The following is an 18,966-nucleotide window of genomic DNA, read 5'->3' as shown; positions in this document are numbered from 1 at the left end:
AATATGCAAATAACAATTATTGAATCTATATGACTTTGGACACTATTCATTAAAAAAAAATCAGATTAGATATCAGAGGAAACCAGAAATCTGCCTCCAGAAATGCCTTTTAACTCCCTATATGCCACTCTGTCCCATGATATGCTTTTTAACCCCTATATGCCAGAGTGGCATAAAGGGGTGTAAGGCATTTCTGGAGGCAGAGTGGCATATAGGGGGTTAAATAGCATTTCTGGAGGAAGAGTGGCATAAAAGAGGTTAAAAGGGCAGAGTGGCAAGCCTGGGGGCAGATGTGCATAACTGGGGGGGGGGCAGGTTGGCAAATAAAAGGAAATAAAAACAAAAAAATGTTTTTTTCTCAATCACAACTTTTATTAAATATGAAAAAATAGTTACTGAACCGGTCACTTGATGGGAGGCAGTGCAGGCTGCAGCCACGAGCAACTGGCCGTGGTCATTCAGTAAGCGCAGCCGTGGCTCGCGGTCACTATTGGGAGGAGTGGGATATAAGTGGGTGTGGTAAAAGGGGAGTGGTTTGTAGGGGTGGAGCCAGGAGGCGGCAAAATTATGTTTTGCCTAGGGTGGCAAATCCTTGCACCAGCCCTGCATGTACTGCACTGCAATCGTCAAGTCATTTCCACCGTAAAAAAAACGTAAAAAGCTCCAAAGACACATGCAAACGATGAACAGATGTCCTGAGCTGTTATGTGTTCGCCTTCACAAAGTGAGTGTAAGTAAAAAGGGGAATGGTTGTGCTATAACTGTGTCCTTACTCGCCAGCGCCCTTACACTGAAGGTCCTTAAGGCAAGGTATGCCTGTAGTAACTTCATAATTTATTCTTATGTTTCATAACATAATCCCCTGCTATTTGAAAAGCTAGTTCTTGTGACCTGGAAGCCTTGTGGAGATCGGAAGAAACATGAAACAGATTGCATCACACATGACACAGAGTGTAAGACCACCACGTAAATATGTATGCTGCAAATGGCATCAAACACCCTTGAAATGTATATTTATTTGCAACAATGCTACTAACAAATGAAAAACACAAGGTATAGGCTACATTAATTTAGTTATGACAATAATTAAGAAAGCAGAGACAAGTAAAGGCTCGTTAAGTCATTTTGGATAAAGTTCATGAGCTGTGGGTTTTACTACAGCAACAGTTGGGGAGGTAATGACCTATACTAGGAAATAATGAACTTGATGGCCTTCTTTCACTCTATCAAATAATAAAGAGTCGGAAGGGTGGCGCCAAAAGCTTTAAAGACTATTATAGTACTTGAGTTTTATAATATGGTTATATCAACTAATAATCTTAAACAATAAACCATCATCCACATACAATGATGTCATGCGTGTAAATGACAATAAAATATTATGGGTATGTTGCTCTGGTAATACCCTGTCCCATAGCAATAACTGACATATTGTGCTTCCTAGAGTATGTTCAGTTTCCAGATTGAAAATACTCTAAAGGCTTTTACAGACAATGTTTATGGTTAAAAAAAAATAAAAACTGTTACTTTAGACTTTTGGTGCGGATACATAAGGTTACAATTTAAGTCACTTAGGGATATGATGCTTTATACCAAACCAAAAAAAAACCCCAACAATTTATAAATCATTACACCTATCTTCTGAAACAAAACAATTTTCTCTCGCAGATTTGAAGCAGATGGAAACTCCAATATTTTATAAACATTTAATTCTCCAGCTAATATTAAGGGTGTGTAAGAGGTCACACTGAATGACATAGCCTCATGTTTTAAATATGTGCATCTGGCTGAGTTGCATTTAAACCCTCTGTTGTTCTGTTATCTGGATGCACCTGCCACTTCACTTACAAGTGAGTACACCCCTCAAATTTTTGTAAATATTTTATTATATCTCTTCATGTGACAACACTGAAGAAATGTAAAGTAGTGAGTGTACAGCCTGTATATTTGCTGTCCCCTCAAATTAACTCAACACACAACCTTGGCAACAAAAGTGAATTCACCCCTAAGTGGAAATGTACAAATTGGGTCCAATTAGCTATCCCCCCCCTGGTGTTCATGTGACTCGTTAAGTGTTACAAGGTCTCAGGTGTGAATGGGGAGCAGGTGTGGTAAATTTGGTGTTCGCTCTCACACTCTCTCATACTGGTCATTGGAAGTTCAACATGGCACCTCATGGCAAAGAACTCTCTGAGGATCTGAAAAAGCGATTGTTGCTTTACATAAAGATGGCCTAGGCTATACGAAGATTGCAAAGACCCTGAAACCGAGCTGCAGCATGGTGGGCAAGACCATACAGTGGTTACACAGGATAGGTTCCACTTGCCATGGTCGACATGCTCAGCATCATATCCAGAGGTTGTCTTTGTGAAATAGACGTATGAGTGCTTCCAGCATTGCTGCAGAGGTTGAAGGGGTGGGGGTCAGCCTGTTAGTGCTCAGACCATATGCCCCCAATGCATCAAATTGGTCTGCATGGCTGTCGTCCCAGAAGGAAGCCTCTTCTAAAGATGATGCACAAGAAATCCCGCAAACAGTTTTCTGAAGACAAGCAGACTAACGACATGGATTACTGGAACCATGCCCTGTGGTCCGATGAGACCAAGATAAACTTTTTTGATTCAGATGGTGTCAAGCGTGTGTGGCGGCAACCAGGTGAGGAGTACAAAGACAAGTGTGTCTTGCCTACAGTCAAGCATGGTGGTGGGAGTGTCATGGTCTGGGCCTGCATGAGTGCTGCCGGCATTGGGGATCTACAGTTCACTGAGGGAACCGTGAATGCCAACATGTACTGTAACATACTGAAGCAGAGCATGATCCCCTCCCTTTGGAGACTGGGCCGCAGGGCAGTATTCCAAGATGATAACGACCCCCAACACACCTCCAAGATGACCACTGCCTTGCTAAAGAAGATGAGGGTAAAGGTGATGGACTGTCCAAGCATGTCCCCAGACCTAAACCCTACTGAGCATCTGTGGGGCATCCTTAAACTGAAGGTGGGGGAGCGCAAGGTCTCTAACTTCCACCAGCTCAGTAATGTCGTCATGGAGGAGTAGAAGAGGACTCCAGTGGCAACCTCTGAAGCTCTGGTGAACTCCATGCCCAAGAGGGTTAAGGCAGTGCTGGAAAATAATGGTGGCCACACAAATGTCCAGTTTGGACATTTCCACTTAGGGGTGTACTCACTTTTGTTGCCAAGGTTTAGACATTCATGGCTGTGTGTTGAGTTATTTTGAAGGGCCAGCAAATGTGCACTGTTATATAGGCTGTACACTCACTACTTTACATTGTAGCAGAGTGTCATTTCTTCAGAGTGTTTCTTCACATGAAAAGATATAATAAAATGTGAGGGGTGTTCTAACTTTTGTGAGATACTGTATGTTCCATTCCCATAGGGACAAAGTTTATACGTGTGTGCTATATATATATATATATATATATATTATATATATATATATATATATATATATATATATATATATATATATGTATATATATATATATATATGTATATATATATATGTATATATATATGTATATATATATACACACACACACACAGCAATTTATAAATCCTTACACCTATCTTCTGAAACAAAATCATTTTCTCTCGCAGATTATATATATGGAACATTTTATTTACAGTATATAGCCCCACCCAACACCCATGTTACAGTACACACAATCGTGATTTATATCAAAATTAGAATTGACAGACTAAAACAAACAGATAATGTTATCTATGAGATGTAGGTAATTATATAAAAAATTTAGTACTTAGAAATGAAATGTGTAGTAAAACAATATGTACCTATTTGGCACAAGAATGTATACGTGTTATATACTAGACTTGGGCACCGGCCAAGTCTTCATGTTTGTGGAAAAAAAAAAACTCTTCGTATTCCACAAATGATCACCCTTTCTTTTGTGGCGAATATTCATGTGCATTCTATGTGTTAGTTTTTCTCTTCGTTTTCTGCCTATTTTCTAGCAGGGGTTAATACGGGGTAACAGCAGCAGCCCTTCATTGTTTGATGCCCGAGGAGCTCCCTGCTGGTGACCAATAGTGTCACTCTTAGGACCTTTAACTCCTGACACCGAAACTTGGCCTGGGGGACCGTTGGCTTCAGCGGCAGGAATTAAAGCTTGATACCAGAGGAGCTCCCTGCTGGGGCCAATGTAGTCTCTCTTACGGACCTTTAACTCCTGACACCGAAACATGGCCTGGAGAGACCATTGGCTTCAGCACCAGGAGTTAAGGGTCCGTAAGAGAGACTCTATTAGTAGCCAACAGGGGCCTCCTGGCATCAACAAAAGAAGAACAGCTCTTGCTCGGGAAAAGGATTGTCACCTAGCAACAGCTCCCGTTACCCATCCTGAGGTATTTCACAAGCTGCTGTACAGTTAGTTGCTTAGTTAATGTTGGTTTCACTTACTGGCGTTCCTATTACCCCTTTAGTTTCAGAACAGATGCCTAGGAAAGAGACTAAGCTCTTCCAGAAACCCAAGTCCATTTAAGGTAATTGTCCTTTAACTATGGGTCAATATTTTCTTACATTGTTCTCTCGATTAGATCACTAATTATATCCTCCTCTATTCGCAGATGTTCTTTACCGTGTTTAGAGACCGCAAAATCTGGCGGGAAGGGGTGCATGCTTATGCATATTCCTGCTGTGTACAAAACATTGTCCACAGAGGCTTCCCATCTCCCGCAAGCTGTTGCTAGTTTGCAATCTTTTCCTTAGAAAATTGAGGTTTGCAGATCATGAATTTCTGCAAACCCTGTTTTGGACACATTGCTATGAATATCTCATAGGTCAACTGTTCAGTTCATATTCTAGTAGGTGCCAAGAGCACCTGTCGGCCAGTTTTGATTTTCTTTTTTCTAGCAATGTCTGCTTCATTTCCTTCAACTTTGTAATACTTGTTTCCTTTATTTACTGAAATAAAACAAGAATCCGAGTGTGATGTTAGCAAAAATCTGGGGCTTAAAACAAACCTGTCAATGAAATGCTGAAATTTTACACAAAAGAAACATATCCATGTGAACAGGTGTTCAAATGAGAAAATTTGTGAGCTGTCACATTCAATATATGAAGGTTAAGTACTTATATGAAGTGTGACTTTTTTAGTATACAGAAACTCTGCATCACATTAGGTACTGGCTGTGAACAAAAGCACAATGTGTCCATCAAACTCAATCTAACTCTCTTGGCTACTTTGTATACACTACAATACACTAGCATATATGACTAAAATTACATCCATGTTTACTCTTTATCTTCAGTCTCCCTCTCCTTCTTCTATCTTCTCCAAGTATTTCTTCTCACTCCTTTTAGATCTCTCATTCTTTTTTGTTCTCTTTCTTTCCTCTTTCTCGCTCTCTTTATTTTCAATTTTTTTGATTCACATGCTACATAATTTGCCCCTCACCTGCGCACACACAAAATTATCCAGCAGCCCCTATCCACAAACAAATACTATTGCAGCCCCACTCCATAGGCGCACATACCATAATCCAGCAGTCCTTCTCCTCCCGAACTATATGGTACCACCATATTGTGAATTCTTGGTCATGCTTGGCAGGGATACAGTGAAAATCCATTCATTTTAAGCCCAGCATGACCAACAAATGTCACATTTTATATGTATAGAGATGGCTGCTGTATACAGCTATCTGCAAATGCATCAGAGGTAAATTATTACATACTTGCACTTACCAAAGGTGGAAAGGTGTTGATGCCATTCAACATACCTAGTTACTGTGCTACTATATTTGCATTGAAATGGCTTTTGTAAGCTTTAGTTATTGGTAATACAACTGAGATGGTGGCTAGATTAACAAATTTACTGGTTACATCCATGCAACAACATTGTTTTAGAGGATCTGTACTGACTCACAACAGTTCCATCTCACCCTGAATGTGACTGGAACACCCATACAGCTCTTTAAGGTCAGTGGCCACCAAATAACAAAAGAGACAGGATATAAGAGGCTTCACATTACTTATTTATGCAAACAGAGAGCAGCCAGGTATATCCCACTGGAGTGGCAGATTGGGTCAGTATGGAGCTGGCTGGTGTCCCAGATGGGAGGTCTGTGCATGTCTCTTAATCATTGCCAATATAATTTTAATGATCCATATAGAAGCTTTAACAATGCTTCATTCCTTCACAACTTACAAGAGTTCCGTAGAGGATCTGTCATTTAATTCTCTCCTGTTTTAACCAAATAAAAACAGGAGAGAACTTTTAAGATGTTTTTTTTTTGTTTTTATGGCAACAGCCTATGAGTGCCTGCTTGTGTGCCACATGGTGATTAGGTGTTCCTGGCAATACTATTAAATGAGACAAAATATTCCATGATATGTTTCTGGGAAAGGTTGGAGAATTCAGCAGTATAAGAATGGGCAGTTCTAGTTCATAGATTAAATAAGCATAGATAGGTCAATGGTAATGAGTCACCCATTTACCGACACACATGTATTTAAGTAGCTATCTTAAATCATGACCTTGTGGTATCCCTGGAGGACAGCATACACTGTTGCAACATACAATGTATGTAAAATACATACAGTATATTCTGCATTATAGTTTTTACCTGAAAGTTTGACATAATTTAAACAAATTATGTTTCAAGCAACGTGTATGCAAAACACAAAGCAAATTGTAACAGATGGATGAAACAAAATCTAATAACCAAAAACGAGTTCTTAAGTGATAAATATCTTCAAGCTCTGATACATCAACTGGAAAATTCACAAGAAAAAAAATAGTTTGGGGAAGCACATCATACTAAAAAAAAAAAAAAAAAAAAAAAAAAAAAGGTTTTTTTTATTTCAATTTTAGCAAATCTTTTGCAAACAGACATTTACATTATCAAAACAAAACAAAAAGATGTATGGCATTGATTAATTGAAATAATTTATAGAGGACATGGAGTCTGTGTTCTGTTGTATCTAGGCCTGTCCCTATGATAGATGGCAGTGGTGTATTTTCTTTTGTTTTACTTACTAAAAGGCATCTAAACAAGAATGTGTCATTAATATTAACTTGTTACGAGATGTAGTTGCAGCTGTAAAGTCAGAAAAATCAATGTTCGTGTCAGATACATGTTTTTCACTTAAAGGTTTATCAATTGTACTGATGGTTTAAGAGGTAATTAACACAAGAGGAGCTTAATCTGCTGTCAGTAATGTGTACACTAGGCTGAGGTGAGCAGTATATCAGCCAAGGTGATTGGTTATTATTGTTGGATGCATGGTCACGCATATATCATGGCATGCCTAAATTATATTGTATAGTCAGTTGTATTACACTTAAGGTCCTAGACAGCTAACAGGCCAGCTATAGTTTCCAGCAAAATATATTACAGAAATCATTTTTTCTTGTATTCAGTGGGAGGTAGATAAGTGAAACAGCCTCCAGCAGAAGTGGTAGAGATTAAGTATTTTCCAGATTAAATGGGCTAAATGGTTCTTCTCATTCATAATTTGGTGATTTCTCTCACAGATCTGAGGTTTCAGGCAATATTGCATCCTGCAGTAGCCATTACTCACAGATTTGGCATCCTAAAGGATCAAGGATCATGCTGGGATTTGTTTCAAAAGCAGTGTTTAATAAAGTAGACTATTACCAAATAAACACAAACCTTTAGTTCACTGCTAAACTGAAAACTCTTCAGGTTTTTTGCATATGGTGTGCAGGGCTAGACTGGGTATTAAAATCCCCTTGATCTACACATTTGCTTGCTATGGTAATGGAAAAATGTTTTCATTTTAGATTTCCCAATTGAAACCCTGTTTAGAGGAGAGTTGTTTTAGGTTAATCTAATTTAGACTTTAAGTGAGAGTTATTTTTTGTTTTCAAAAATTTACAGACATAGTAGAGTGGTCTACAGCATATTTCCAATTAAGGACATTGGGAATTTATGCTAAAAAAAAATTAAAATATGAAGTTTGCCTTACAAGGGACTTTTGAGATATATGTTGCATCTATGAACCCTATAGACTGGACCTAACTGGTCTGCTTTAGAATTAAAATTGTCTAATGAGCGAGTTTTAGGCAGTGGTTCTTTATCATTCCAGAGCTGGAAACTATCATCCTTTGATTGTCTGACTATAATGGAATGGAAAGCATCATTTATTTTTCCAGCAGTGAAATGCTAGGAAAATTTTAGGGAGCGGTATTCCACAAGAGACTAGAACCCTGCAAACTGGGATAATGCTTATTGTATGCACTTACAATATTTTATTCAATCACCTCTAAACATCTATTCCTATATAGTCTTGAATGGGGAGTAGCCTACTTTCTAGTACAAGGCGAGGAACCAATGTTACTACTGCCTTCTCCACATAGCACTTGTCCACAAACGGCAGAAACGTGCTGTTGATTGAGGGTATTTTATGTTTTTTGTTTCTATTCTTTTGGAAAATTAACAAAAAGTCTAATTAAAAAAACTATGATTTTGTGCTTGCATTCTACTTCCCTGCCATATAACTCACAATATATCGTCTGTGTCTACTAGACAAAATTACATATGAAATATTAATATTTTTAATCCCGGATTATTAATGACAGCTTCAGAATAATTTATTATTTTCAGGCCTAGTATTGCTATATTTACATATTTACTTATGTTTAGTTTTATTTATGTTCAACTTAATTTGGTTATTTTTATACTATATTTTATTTAAGCCTCTAATGTAGATTTGATTAGTCATTTGAAAGCTTACTTTATACGTAAAGTTTTTATCTAGGGCAATTCACTATACTGGTATTCATCCCATGTAATCAGTATCAGATGTGCACATATATTTTATATTTTATTAATTTAGGACTAACTAGTTGTTATCATTGCCAGCATGCACGTTTCAAACAATAGTAAAACTCTGATTTGTCCCTCCAATTGTGGATTGGAATATTGCAATGTATGATTCTTGGGGATCAGCTATACCGGCCTTTATTTACTCACTGAGGTTTGTTAAACAGGGCTTTATAACATGCCATATTACCACAAAGCCCTGACTGGCCCGGACCTCAACCCCATTGAATATCTTCAGGATGAACTGGAACAGAGATTGAGAGCCAAGCCTTCTCGTCCAGCAGCAGCGCCTGACCTCACAAATGCTCTACTGGATGAACGGGCAAATATTCCCGCAGAAATTGTAACTTCAAAAGGGGGGGGGCAACATATTAATGTCTATATATTTAAAACGTGATGTCATAAAAGTTCCATTTAGTGTAATGGCAAGGTGTCCCAATACTTTTGTCCATTTAGCGTGTGTGTGTGTTTATATATTATAATAAACCAAACCATGACCATTTTTCTTGCAACACTTTGAAATACTGATGGAAACAGATAAAAGAAATAAAATATTTCCATTTCTCAAAATGCCTGAAGACAGTACTAGAGCTCTTAACAATCATGTTCTTTTTCGTTTCATTTGAAGGTTAATCTAGAAAGCACTGGAGTCTCAAATGATCACCATATTATTAACATTCTTCAGAAGGATTATTGTTTTGTTTTTTTTTTGAAAGTCTCAGATTTTGTTGTTTCATTTTCTATATCCATATAACCTACTGTGTTTGTGTTAATGGACTTTTTATAGTTTACGATTGGTTCTGATTTCATATCTTTTATAAATGGGGCTGAGTTGGTTCTAGATGTGCGTGTGTATCAGATTATTTTAAACTGTTAAGTATTATTTTTGGAGTTAGTTGTCTAATTTCAAAGAAAATGATGATGCTTGTAGCATTTATAAGGCTTTTGAGAAGGTAACATTTACCACTTCATGAGCAAACTAAACACAGGCCGTACGCTGGTGATCTAAATGTTCTGCATTGAACCAACAAGTTAAATAATAGATTATTTTCATTACTCAAAAAGAAAGCCTTGAATTGTTGCTATGTAATGTTCTGCTATTTTATGCGTCTCAAAACATGCCAGATACTCTTAAGGCAAATGCGTATCAGAACATCAAACAGATCGCATCTGGACACAATGTTACCACATGTGAAGAGTGCTCCTGTTCCATATATAAAAAAAGGGATTTTGCATTAAATATAAACTAGTATTCCAAAAGTTCCAAACTGTGTGAATATTAACAATTTTCTCTTTCAAGCAGGAAATGTATAATGAAGTGCAAATTAAAGGTACAGAAAGAGAAGAGGGAAAATGTTATAGCTTTATTTCTGGGCAACAACTGAATACCTCACAGCGAAAATAAGAGGAGAGCCAAGACTGCAGAAAACACACAAGTGACTGAAGATCAGATGCAGCTGTCAATATGAGATCATTGTAGGATGGCTGGCCAAGCACACCGAAAAAACCTCTCTCTATTAATCATATACATATTGGCAGTTAACCCTGCAGAATAAGGACATCACTAAGATCATGCTGTTCCCACTGTCTATGCACATCTCGATGGCACTGATGGGGAAAAAAAAAATGTAAGCCACCATGTATGTCACCACCAATTAACTTACAATTATGCATGGACATTTCTACTCTAATTGTCTAGGCAACTGAGTATTCAGTGGAAAGGTAAGTCTAGGTATTTAAATGTTGGATCACTCATCTCAGGGTTACATCATTATAGAATGGTAACAGTGCAAAAAAAAAAAACCCCAAAAAAACATTTTACATACCAGCTCTTCGTTGGGTACTGAAGCACACAAGAAATTAAGATATGACTTAAAGATGCAAGTATGAGATATGAGAGAATCTGTGTTTCTCCTGCACTCCATGTCCCATGCATTGCATAAAACTTTGGTGCTTTATAAATGATAACAGCAATTAAACTAAACAACTTTGCTTGCCAACACAAGAGAGATGAAATTGATAATTGAGTAAAAGGGATTAACACCTAAGATTTAAGATAATCTAGGATCATATCTAATAGCCAAGGCTTTGAGCTAATGTTTTCCAGAGAAAATGCTATCATTAAATTATTGATAAGTGATGTAAACGCATAATATATGATGAACAAAACAGCAGCTGAGTGGACAGTGGAAGACATGAATCAGTAGAGAACCTAAAGTGAATATACAGCACTAAGCAAAAGGATGAGTAGTACAGAAAGTCAGAAAGAAGATGTAAAATGTGTCATTACTACAGAATAACACAATTTAAACTCATAAATTTAAAAATGAGAAGCCTGAAACCGTTCAGTGGCATAACTGTATGACAGAATGGCAAATATTAGATCAACTGTATTTTTGGTTGAAATTCCAGTAATATGCCCGTAATTATTTATTTAAGCCCCTCATTATAAGAATACTTAATTGGATGCACGAGTAAATTTATATTAGCAAGTCTATAATAAGTATAATATATATATATATAATCTAAAAAAAAATAAAAAATACACCTGATTTTCATATCCATGTTTCTGGATATTCAAAATGCATTATTCTAAAGGTGAAATGCATTAGCTTCAGAAAAAAGACAACAATATTAAGTACTATATACAAACAAGCTTTATTATTTTCTACATGTCATTGGAAAGAAACTCCTGTTCTACTATGGATTAGTATCAAGTAATGTATCCAAAAAACTCTGTGACACTAAGAGTTGGTGAACATTTGCCAATTTAGCATGTAACTGGTTATCAGGGATACTTTATAGAGGGGGGCTTTACTTCCACGTGGGAATTACTTAAAGCTGGTGAGTAAAACCACAGCTAACTTTAATGGAAGCCACTGCTTTAGCACAGGTATATCCATTATTCTGAGTGATGTGTGCTCATTCAGGAAAGTCAAAGGAAAAATTAGCAAAGGGCATAAACACCATAAACATAGACATCTATATTTAACATTTGTGCATTCAGAAAACAATAAACCATGGGCATAACTGTTTTTTATGCTATATTCTTTAATATATGATCTTTTTATGGGTAGTGTTCCCATTAAATAGTGTAATTCATCTATTGCATGTCAACTTGCTTAACAATTTTGTTTTCATGTGTACTTGCAGTAATTGGGTGATTGAGGATAATCTGTAATGTTAATGCTCCTCTTTGAAATAAACCCAATCTAAGGGCTAAGTGGTGACAAATAATATCTAACTGAAATCCCTGTGTAACCTTATGTCCTATTCATAACCCAATTAACCACCATGTTGTGTGCGGCACTTCAAGTTTAAAGGCTTGTTAATTCTTTGACTGCTCTTTTAGGCAAATGGAATATTCTCATGCAACTATAACAATTGTGCAGGATTCCAATAATAGATACTTTTACTGTGAAATTCCGCCTCTACCAAACTGTGCCCTGTATAAGTTTTCCAAGCAAAATAAAATACAGAACAGCTAGGTCACTCTGCTTTGCTGGCACTAGTATCCTATTGGCATCTACGGCAAGTGTACAGATATTGCGGGCCCTATTCTGCTTCCCATATACCTATGCCAGATGCACAGATGCACAGATATGGCGCCATAGACTTCGGCTCAGAACCTAGCTGCATATAATATGCACCTATGAGTGAACTTAAAAGACCATTCAGCCCTCTCATGCATATGCACTTTAAAGTATTTGACAATTGAGTTGTCCCTGAGTGATGCATCAGAAGTGTCCCTTTAAGTGTCCTCCTTATGTCTTTAAATGTGCTTATGAAGAAATCTTGTGACCCTGACTACATAAACTCATTCCCACTTTAGGACGCATCTGATATATCTGTACCTAACAGACAGGGAGAGTAAAAATTGTTTGCTTCTTTCATTGACATAAAAAATGCATTTGACAAATATATCTGGAACACTAGAATTACAACTAATTGTACAAAATGTTTGAGTGTATTTTTTTTACTGCCATACATTCTGTAATGCTTCATTTTAATCTTGCATATGTCTTATGTATACAGGCAGGGCCGGCCTTAGGGGTGTGCGACCTGTGCGACCGCACAGGGCGCCATGGTTGCAGGGGCGCCTGACCGGGACTTAGATTAAAGCATCGTTTTTTTTTTTGTTTTTTTTTTTTAAACTTTATTTAACATCATTGATGTTAAATAAAGTTTAAAAAAAAAAAACGATGTTTTAATCTAAGTCCCGGTCAGGGGCGCCGAGCGGTTGCTCGTGAAGTTCTCGGCAACCGCTCGGCGCCCCTCACTCTCCGTGACTCCGTCGCAGTGCCAGCATCTCATGTTGAGCGCCGGACTATACCGGCGCTCAACATGAAATGCCGGCAGAGCGAGAAGACGGATGCCTCCCGCTCTTACCGCAGGACTCCGGCAACAAGGTAAGTGTGTGGGGGGGGTAGTTTGAAGGGGCAGGGGGGGGGTAGTTTGAAGGGGCAGAGGGGAGGGGTAGTTTGATGGGGCAGAGGGGAGGGGTAGTTTGAAGGGGGGTAGTTTAAAGGGGCAGAGAGGGTGGGTAGTTTGAAGGGGCAGAGAGGGGGGGTAGTGAGGGGGGCGCCAGAGGAGTAGTCCGCACAGGGCGCCACAACGCCTAAGGCCGGCTCTGTATACAGGTAAATAGTTCTCACCAAATAGCACATAAAATAAAGGGCAATTTGCAAGGGACTTTTTTCTGGGCATAACCTTTTCTGACACATTATTTAAATCTCTTGTGAATCACATATAATTTAAGGCATGTGTCTGCATGTTTTCATTTTTGAGTTTCTGGGATTAAAATCTTTTCACATCATTAAAGTTCTGCTGGTCTTTTCACACCATTACATTTTTTCATATTTCTTCAATAGTATGATATTCAAAAGAAGCTTACAGCTCTTTATGGCATTAATAAAGGCTGGAACATATGTTTAGGGTTACTGTTCCTGGACATGACTGAACGTATGCCACTTGTTTGAGATTTCCCCAAAGTCACCATCTCACAGTCAGATGAGCAAGAGCACGGGGTGGGCATCCCCAGGTGGGGACACTGAAGATGAATTATAGTAAAGCATTGAGTCTCTGAAGCTGCCTGATGATTCCTATTTTAGCCTAATCGATCCTGCCCCCAGTTTCCCAGAGGCACCAGCAGGATCACAACATAACACATGTTATGTCGACCCCACATTAGTAGCAAGGCAACCTCACTTTCTGCACTGAAGACTGGGCTCTGTGTGAGATAAGACAGAGTATAAGGTGTCTGAATGTATGGTGTTAGAGTGTGTGTTAGCGTGTGTGTGTGTGAGCATACAGTTTTAGTATATGTGTGTGTATGCCTTTGTGTGTGTTTGTGCTACAGTATGGTGTTAGCATGTGTGTCAGCATATGATCGTAAAGTGTTTGTATATCAGTGTACGGTGTTCTCATGATGGTGTGTTAGCATATGGTGCTTCAGTGTATGCATGTTAGTGTATGGTGTTAGCTCTAGATCTAAGCAGGCTGTCAGCCTTGTAGTTCCTACAGAAGAAGGGATTTGGGTTTCATCAGAACATGTCTGATAACTTGACCTTTTGAACTGAGATACTCAGATCTATATGGTTCTCCATGCTATAATGCCAGGCCTAGCCTCATTCCTTGTAGCAAAGCATGGAAATAGACGTGAGGAGGTAAGCTGCCCCAAAATCATTAGCAACCAAGATTGATTAGTTATGGATCATGTCTCACGGTTAAAACCCCTATTTGCATACAGTTGTCAAAAAAAAACATAATAAACACAGGCCAAATTAAGAAGAAAACTACCTCTATGGTATCTAACTTAGAGGACCACATCGGCCATTTTTTCCAGAACACATATATATTTCATTTGATGCAGTATGTGGGATGTTTGAAATTAATGAACTAAATAACTGCCTTTTGTGAGACGAGTATCCTACATCTCTATGAGGTACAAGATGTTCCAATATAAACTAGCAAAGGATTGAATGGTTCAAACATGAATTTGAGGAAAAGTTATGATTTCCCCATTAGAGCCAGTTCCATGAAAAACAATGAAATGATTTAGTTACGCTATATCATTTGGCCTCAAGATCAGGCCGAGACTGTCAATCTGGTACACCAGACGACAGGCCCACAGACTAACTGAGTCTGTCGCTCCAGCGGCTGGATATGCCTGGTTGAATACTACATTTAAAACTTAGCAAGCGGCCATTGGCCCTAAAAGGCCTGGGCCGTCTTGTAATTGCCAGTCCAGCCCTGCTCAAGATAAACGTGGCACTGATGGCCACTTGTGAAACCTTCTGCTTCATACAGACAAAAATATAACTTTATCATCCAAGGAAAACTAATTCAGAGGCAAACGATTATCCATACTTAATTCTGCATTGTTCAGTTATTTTTTTTTCTGTAAATGAGTTTCATTAATAAAACATAAGTTTTACCCCCAAGGAACGGTTTGCTACCCACACCTTCTGGGAGTTAACATAGGAAATAATCAGGAAAGAACAACAGCAATCTGATCCTTTTCCCAATTTACACTCAATTCATATTTTTATCCAAAATATGATAAGGACAAAAGCCACGTAGACATACCAAAGGCAGTTAAAAAACCCAAACCAAAAAAAAAAAACTTTTTTCCTTTTCATTTCCCCAGGTTGCAATTATAGTTTGCAATTCTCTGCTTGCCACAAGACTCTAAAATGGTTACACTGCAAGGTTTCATTGTCTCAATCAATTTGTGATATGCCACAGTTGCCTACTTTTGATAAATGTGCTCTATAATTCTAAAGGGCCTCTTTTTCATTTCCTCTAATTATTTTTACAAGAATTGTAATAGTATTTTTTTTTACAAAAAAAAAAGAAAAAGTTGCTGTTTGCTGTAAAGGAAACATGTAAATATAAAATATAAAAAACGGACAATATTTTGTCCCAAAAAACAAATCAGCTAATGCATAATGAAGCAGTTAACCTTGACTTTCCTTCAAAACAATTTACAAGGTATGGTTCTTCTGTCATGATTAAGTAAATCTATTTAGGTACTTCAGCATCATTTTATTTCTTTATTATTTTACTTATTTTCCTCTACAAAAAAGCATGATTATCAGTCATTTTTACACGCAAACCCTGTAAAAGTTCTACTTCTATACAGTTTTCTACTGTAATGGATTTACCAGCTCTGTGATGTTAGCGAACACCATGATTTGTACACCATATTGTTGTGAAGTGTAACTATTTATGGGCCCAGGTATACTTTTAGTTCTTCTGCAATTCTAGACACATCATTGCATTAAATGTAGCCATAGGGGGAAAACACAATGGACTGGAAACAAATGTCTTCTGCGTCTGGTATCTGTGTCTATCGTCTAATGTCTAACTGCGCAGTTAAATGCGGGGAGAAAAATTGCATGTGAGAATTCATTAAAAATAAAGAGAGAGGAGGAAGCTCATCTCTAAATAGAAAAATAGAGAAGATTATGTTTAAAGTTTGTTTATTGTTCTTGTTATACTTGTTTGTTTCTTAACTCAAATGGTAGTAGGCAGGTAGACAATATATTTTTGCCCTGAGCAAGAAAGGGTCTACTGGGCATTTGTGTTACGCATAAGTACATATTACCATAGGTCACGGTGCCAATGAGCATGCATGCAACTGTGGTGAGGGTGGCAGGAGAAAGGGGTTCTGGGTGGTCTCTTAGGCTACTATAATTCACCTGCTAGAGTGTCCTCGGGACAAGATAACCTTATGCATCAACACAATTGTGAGAAATGTCCGCCTCCCTGCTGTTTGCTTATATACTTGTTTTTTTTTTTTTACTCGAAACAAAAAAAACTTTATTAAAAAAGAAAAAAAAGCTATAAAGCAAAAATTCCTAGCCTTCTCATGCTGAAACCGATTATGTGCACTGCATTTAGAGTAAATCATGCTCAAGGCGCACCACTGGATTACTAAGGTTATTAGATGAAGAATTGCATAGTGTGTGTATTGCAGACAGAAATCTAAAATTGTTTGTGCTATATGTTAACAAACCCATGTAAACAACGCAAGGATATACCTGTCAGTTCTTATATTTGTAGCACTGTAACACATACACATTGTTAATTAATAATTTCAAACTATTTTAGTGAAGGTAGCTACAAGCTAACAACTAGATTGTTATTTAACACCCTGCGTTTAAGGTTTGCCAACCATACAACGAAACATGTGAGAGAAAATTCTTCTGAACAAAGTTAGTATTGTGACCGTGATCAGTACCATGGGCAGTGTGTGTGGCTAAGCTCTTGGGCTTCTTGGTGCACAAAGGGACCCTTTAAAGCTGGCACTAATGATATTTGCTGCTAATAGCTTCTGTAATTATGTATTACCATCAATGAGCAAAGTATTTCATTTTACTGGATATTTTTGTTCAAACCCGATTTTAATTGGTCCACAATATAAAACACACATAAGTGTATAATGATTTCACACCTATGTAATGACTTATCCCCTGGGGCAGCTGCTTCGACCTAAAGTATGCTACAGGCTTCCCCCACTATCCGAAAGTAGAGTGTTCCTATGAAACGGTTCATAAGCCGAAATGGCGTAAAGCATTTTCGCTTTGGCCCCTTATGATTGGTAAAAGCACCTATGGCAGAATTACAGAGCAACAAAACTCAGACAGGGTGTCCATCCAAGAAACAGATGTAAGTATAGAGTGTAAGCCAATTTCCTAGCATTATTACAATAGGGGGAGAGGTTAAAAAGCTTGAGGGTTTTTCATATATTAGTTTTTTTACTGTTTGTTGCTTGTTCAACCATAGCTTTCCTTACTCACGTATGGTATACCTACAAACATTACACATTTTCTTTTTCTTAAAAAGAAAGTAGGGCATTTGTGTGAAACCATATCCTTACGTATAACTCATTTGTTAGCATTAAAATAGAAAAAAAATCCCTGTGTAAAAAGGCCATATGCATAGTTTTTCTATGGATAGCCAAATTAACTACATTATTATATATTTTTTTATGTTTTTTGGTTTGGTGGACAGCAAAAGGTTTTACACTTCTGTATTTCTACTAGAAGAACTAAAAGATGTTTGTGGTCTTTTTATACCTTTTGCTTTTTTGTATTTTTTAATGTTTTCACTTATTCAATAATTGTTAATAAAAAAAATAGAACGTAACAGTACATCCTAAGGGACACCAATTTTGTTAAAAATGATGTTGTCCCCTGATGTATCTAGGTAAAGACTGCTTAATCTCGAACTACACATTTGTCATTTATGTATATAAAAAAAAAAAGACTACCTTTTTCTGGGCTGTCAAATTCCTCAGACATCAGATGGTAGCAACATCCCACGCTGCACACTGCTTTAATTTCTGGTTTGGTGGTGTAAATACGTAATGTGTTTGGCGCAAGGTCTCCACATGTGTGTAAGCCCACCATAATCGCTTCCTGCGGCACAGGAAAATTGATCAAAAATCCAAACAGAAGAAATAATAAAAACATTTCCTTCAAATATTAAAATATAGCAGGTGGTAAACTTATAATATGTATTATAATCAGTCTTTGCCAAAACACATTAGACATGCAGCAATAAAGGGATATTAGCCAAGATCATCAGAACCGTTAAGGAACATTTTGAGGACTGTCAACATTCTGTCTTTGTCCATAACGTAAGTGCATGAACCGCATTTTTTTGCTCTGCTCACATTACTTACTGGAAGTGTTGAAAACATGTATTTCTATGTCACTGACACATTGGATATGGTATTCAGTAAAATAAGGTTTCTAGTCATAACTGCATTAACTATATTTAATGAATCGTGTAGCGTTTACTACAATAAAAAAAAAAAGTTGCTTTGGAAAAAAACTACCTATTTACTTTTAGATTTAATTGGGTTTCAGGGGACAATTCCATGTGCACAGACATTGGGGACCCAAGTGTAAATCAGGGAACGCCTCTGTGAAAACAGACACAATCTACTAGAAAAGGACACGAACTGCTAATCATGCTACATTGTGGGAAGCAATAGAGGGGCTCTGTGTTGATTATCATGCCAGACACTCTGACTAATGAAATAATTAAGCAGAGTTTATTTTTTCCATGGGAATTTCCTATTAAGAACAAATATGTTCTTAGGGAGAACTTCTTTTTCCTCATGTTTATTA

General features: G+C 37.5%; 1 protein-coding gene across 1 annotated transcript in view; it reads right to left on the bottom strand.

The window, feature by feature from the left end:
- Positions 1-18,966, bottom strand: part of METTL25 (methyltransferase like 25) — an 84,172-nt gene that overhangs the window by 27,880 nt on the left and 37,326 nt on the right. The window contains exon 6 of the mRNA XM_053464962.1: positions 18,102-18,249. Coding sequence (XP_053320937.1) covers positions 18,102-18,249 — 148 coding nt within the window. The remainder of the gene's footprint in view (positions 1-18,101; positions 18,250-18,966) is intronic.

This window comes from Spea bombifrons, chromosome 4 (genome assembly GCF_027358695.1).
Source record: "Spea bombifrons isolate aSpeBom1 chromosome 4, aSpeBom1.2.pri, whole genome shotgun sequence".
In the NCBI taxonomy this organism is placed as follows: domain Eukaryota; kingdom Metazoa; phylum Chordata; class Amphibia; order Anura; family Pelobatidae; genus Spea; species Spea bombifrons.
The sequence above is the reverse complement of the archived record's forward strand: the minus strand, read 5'-3'. Positions and strand labels throughout refer to the sequence as shown.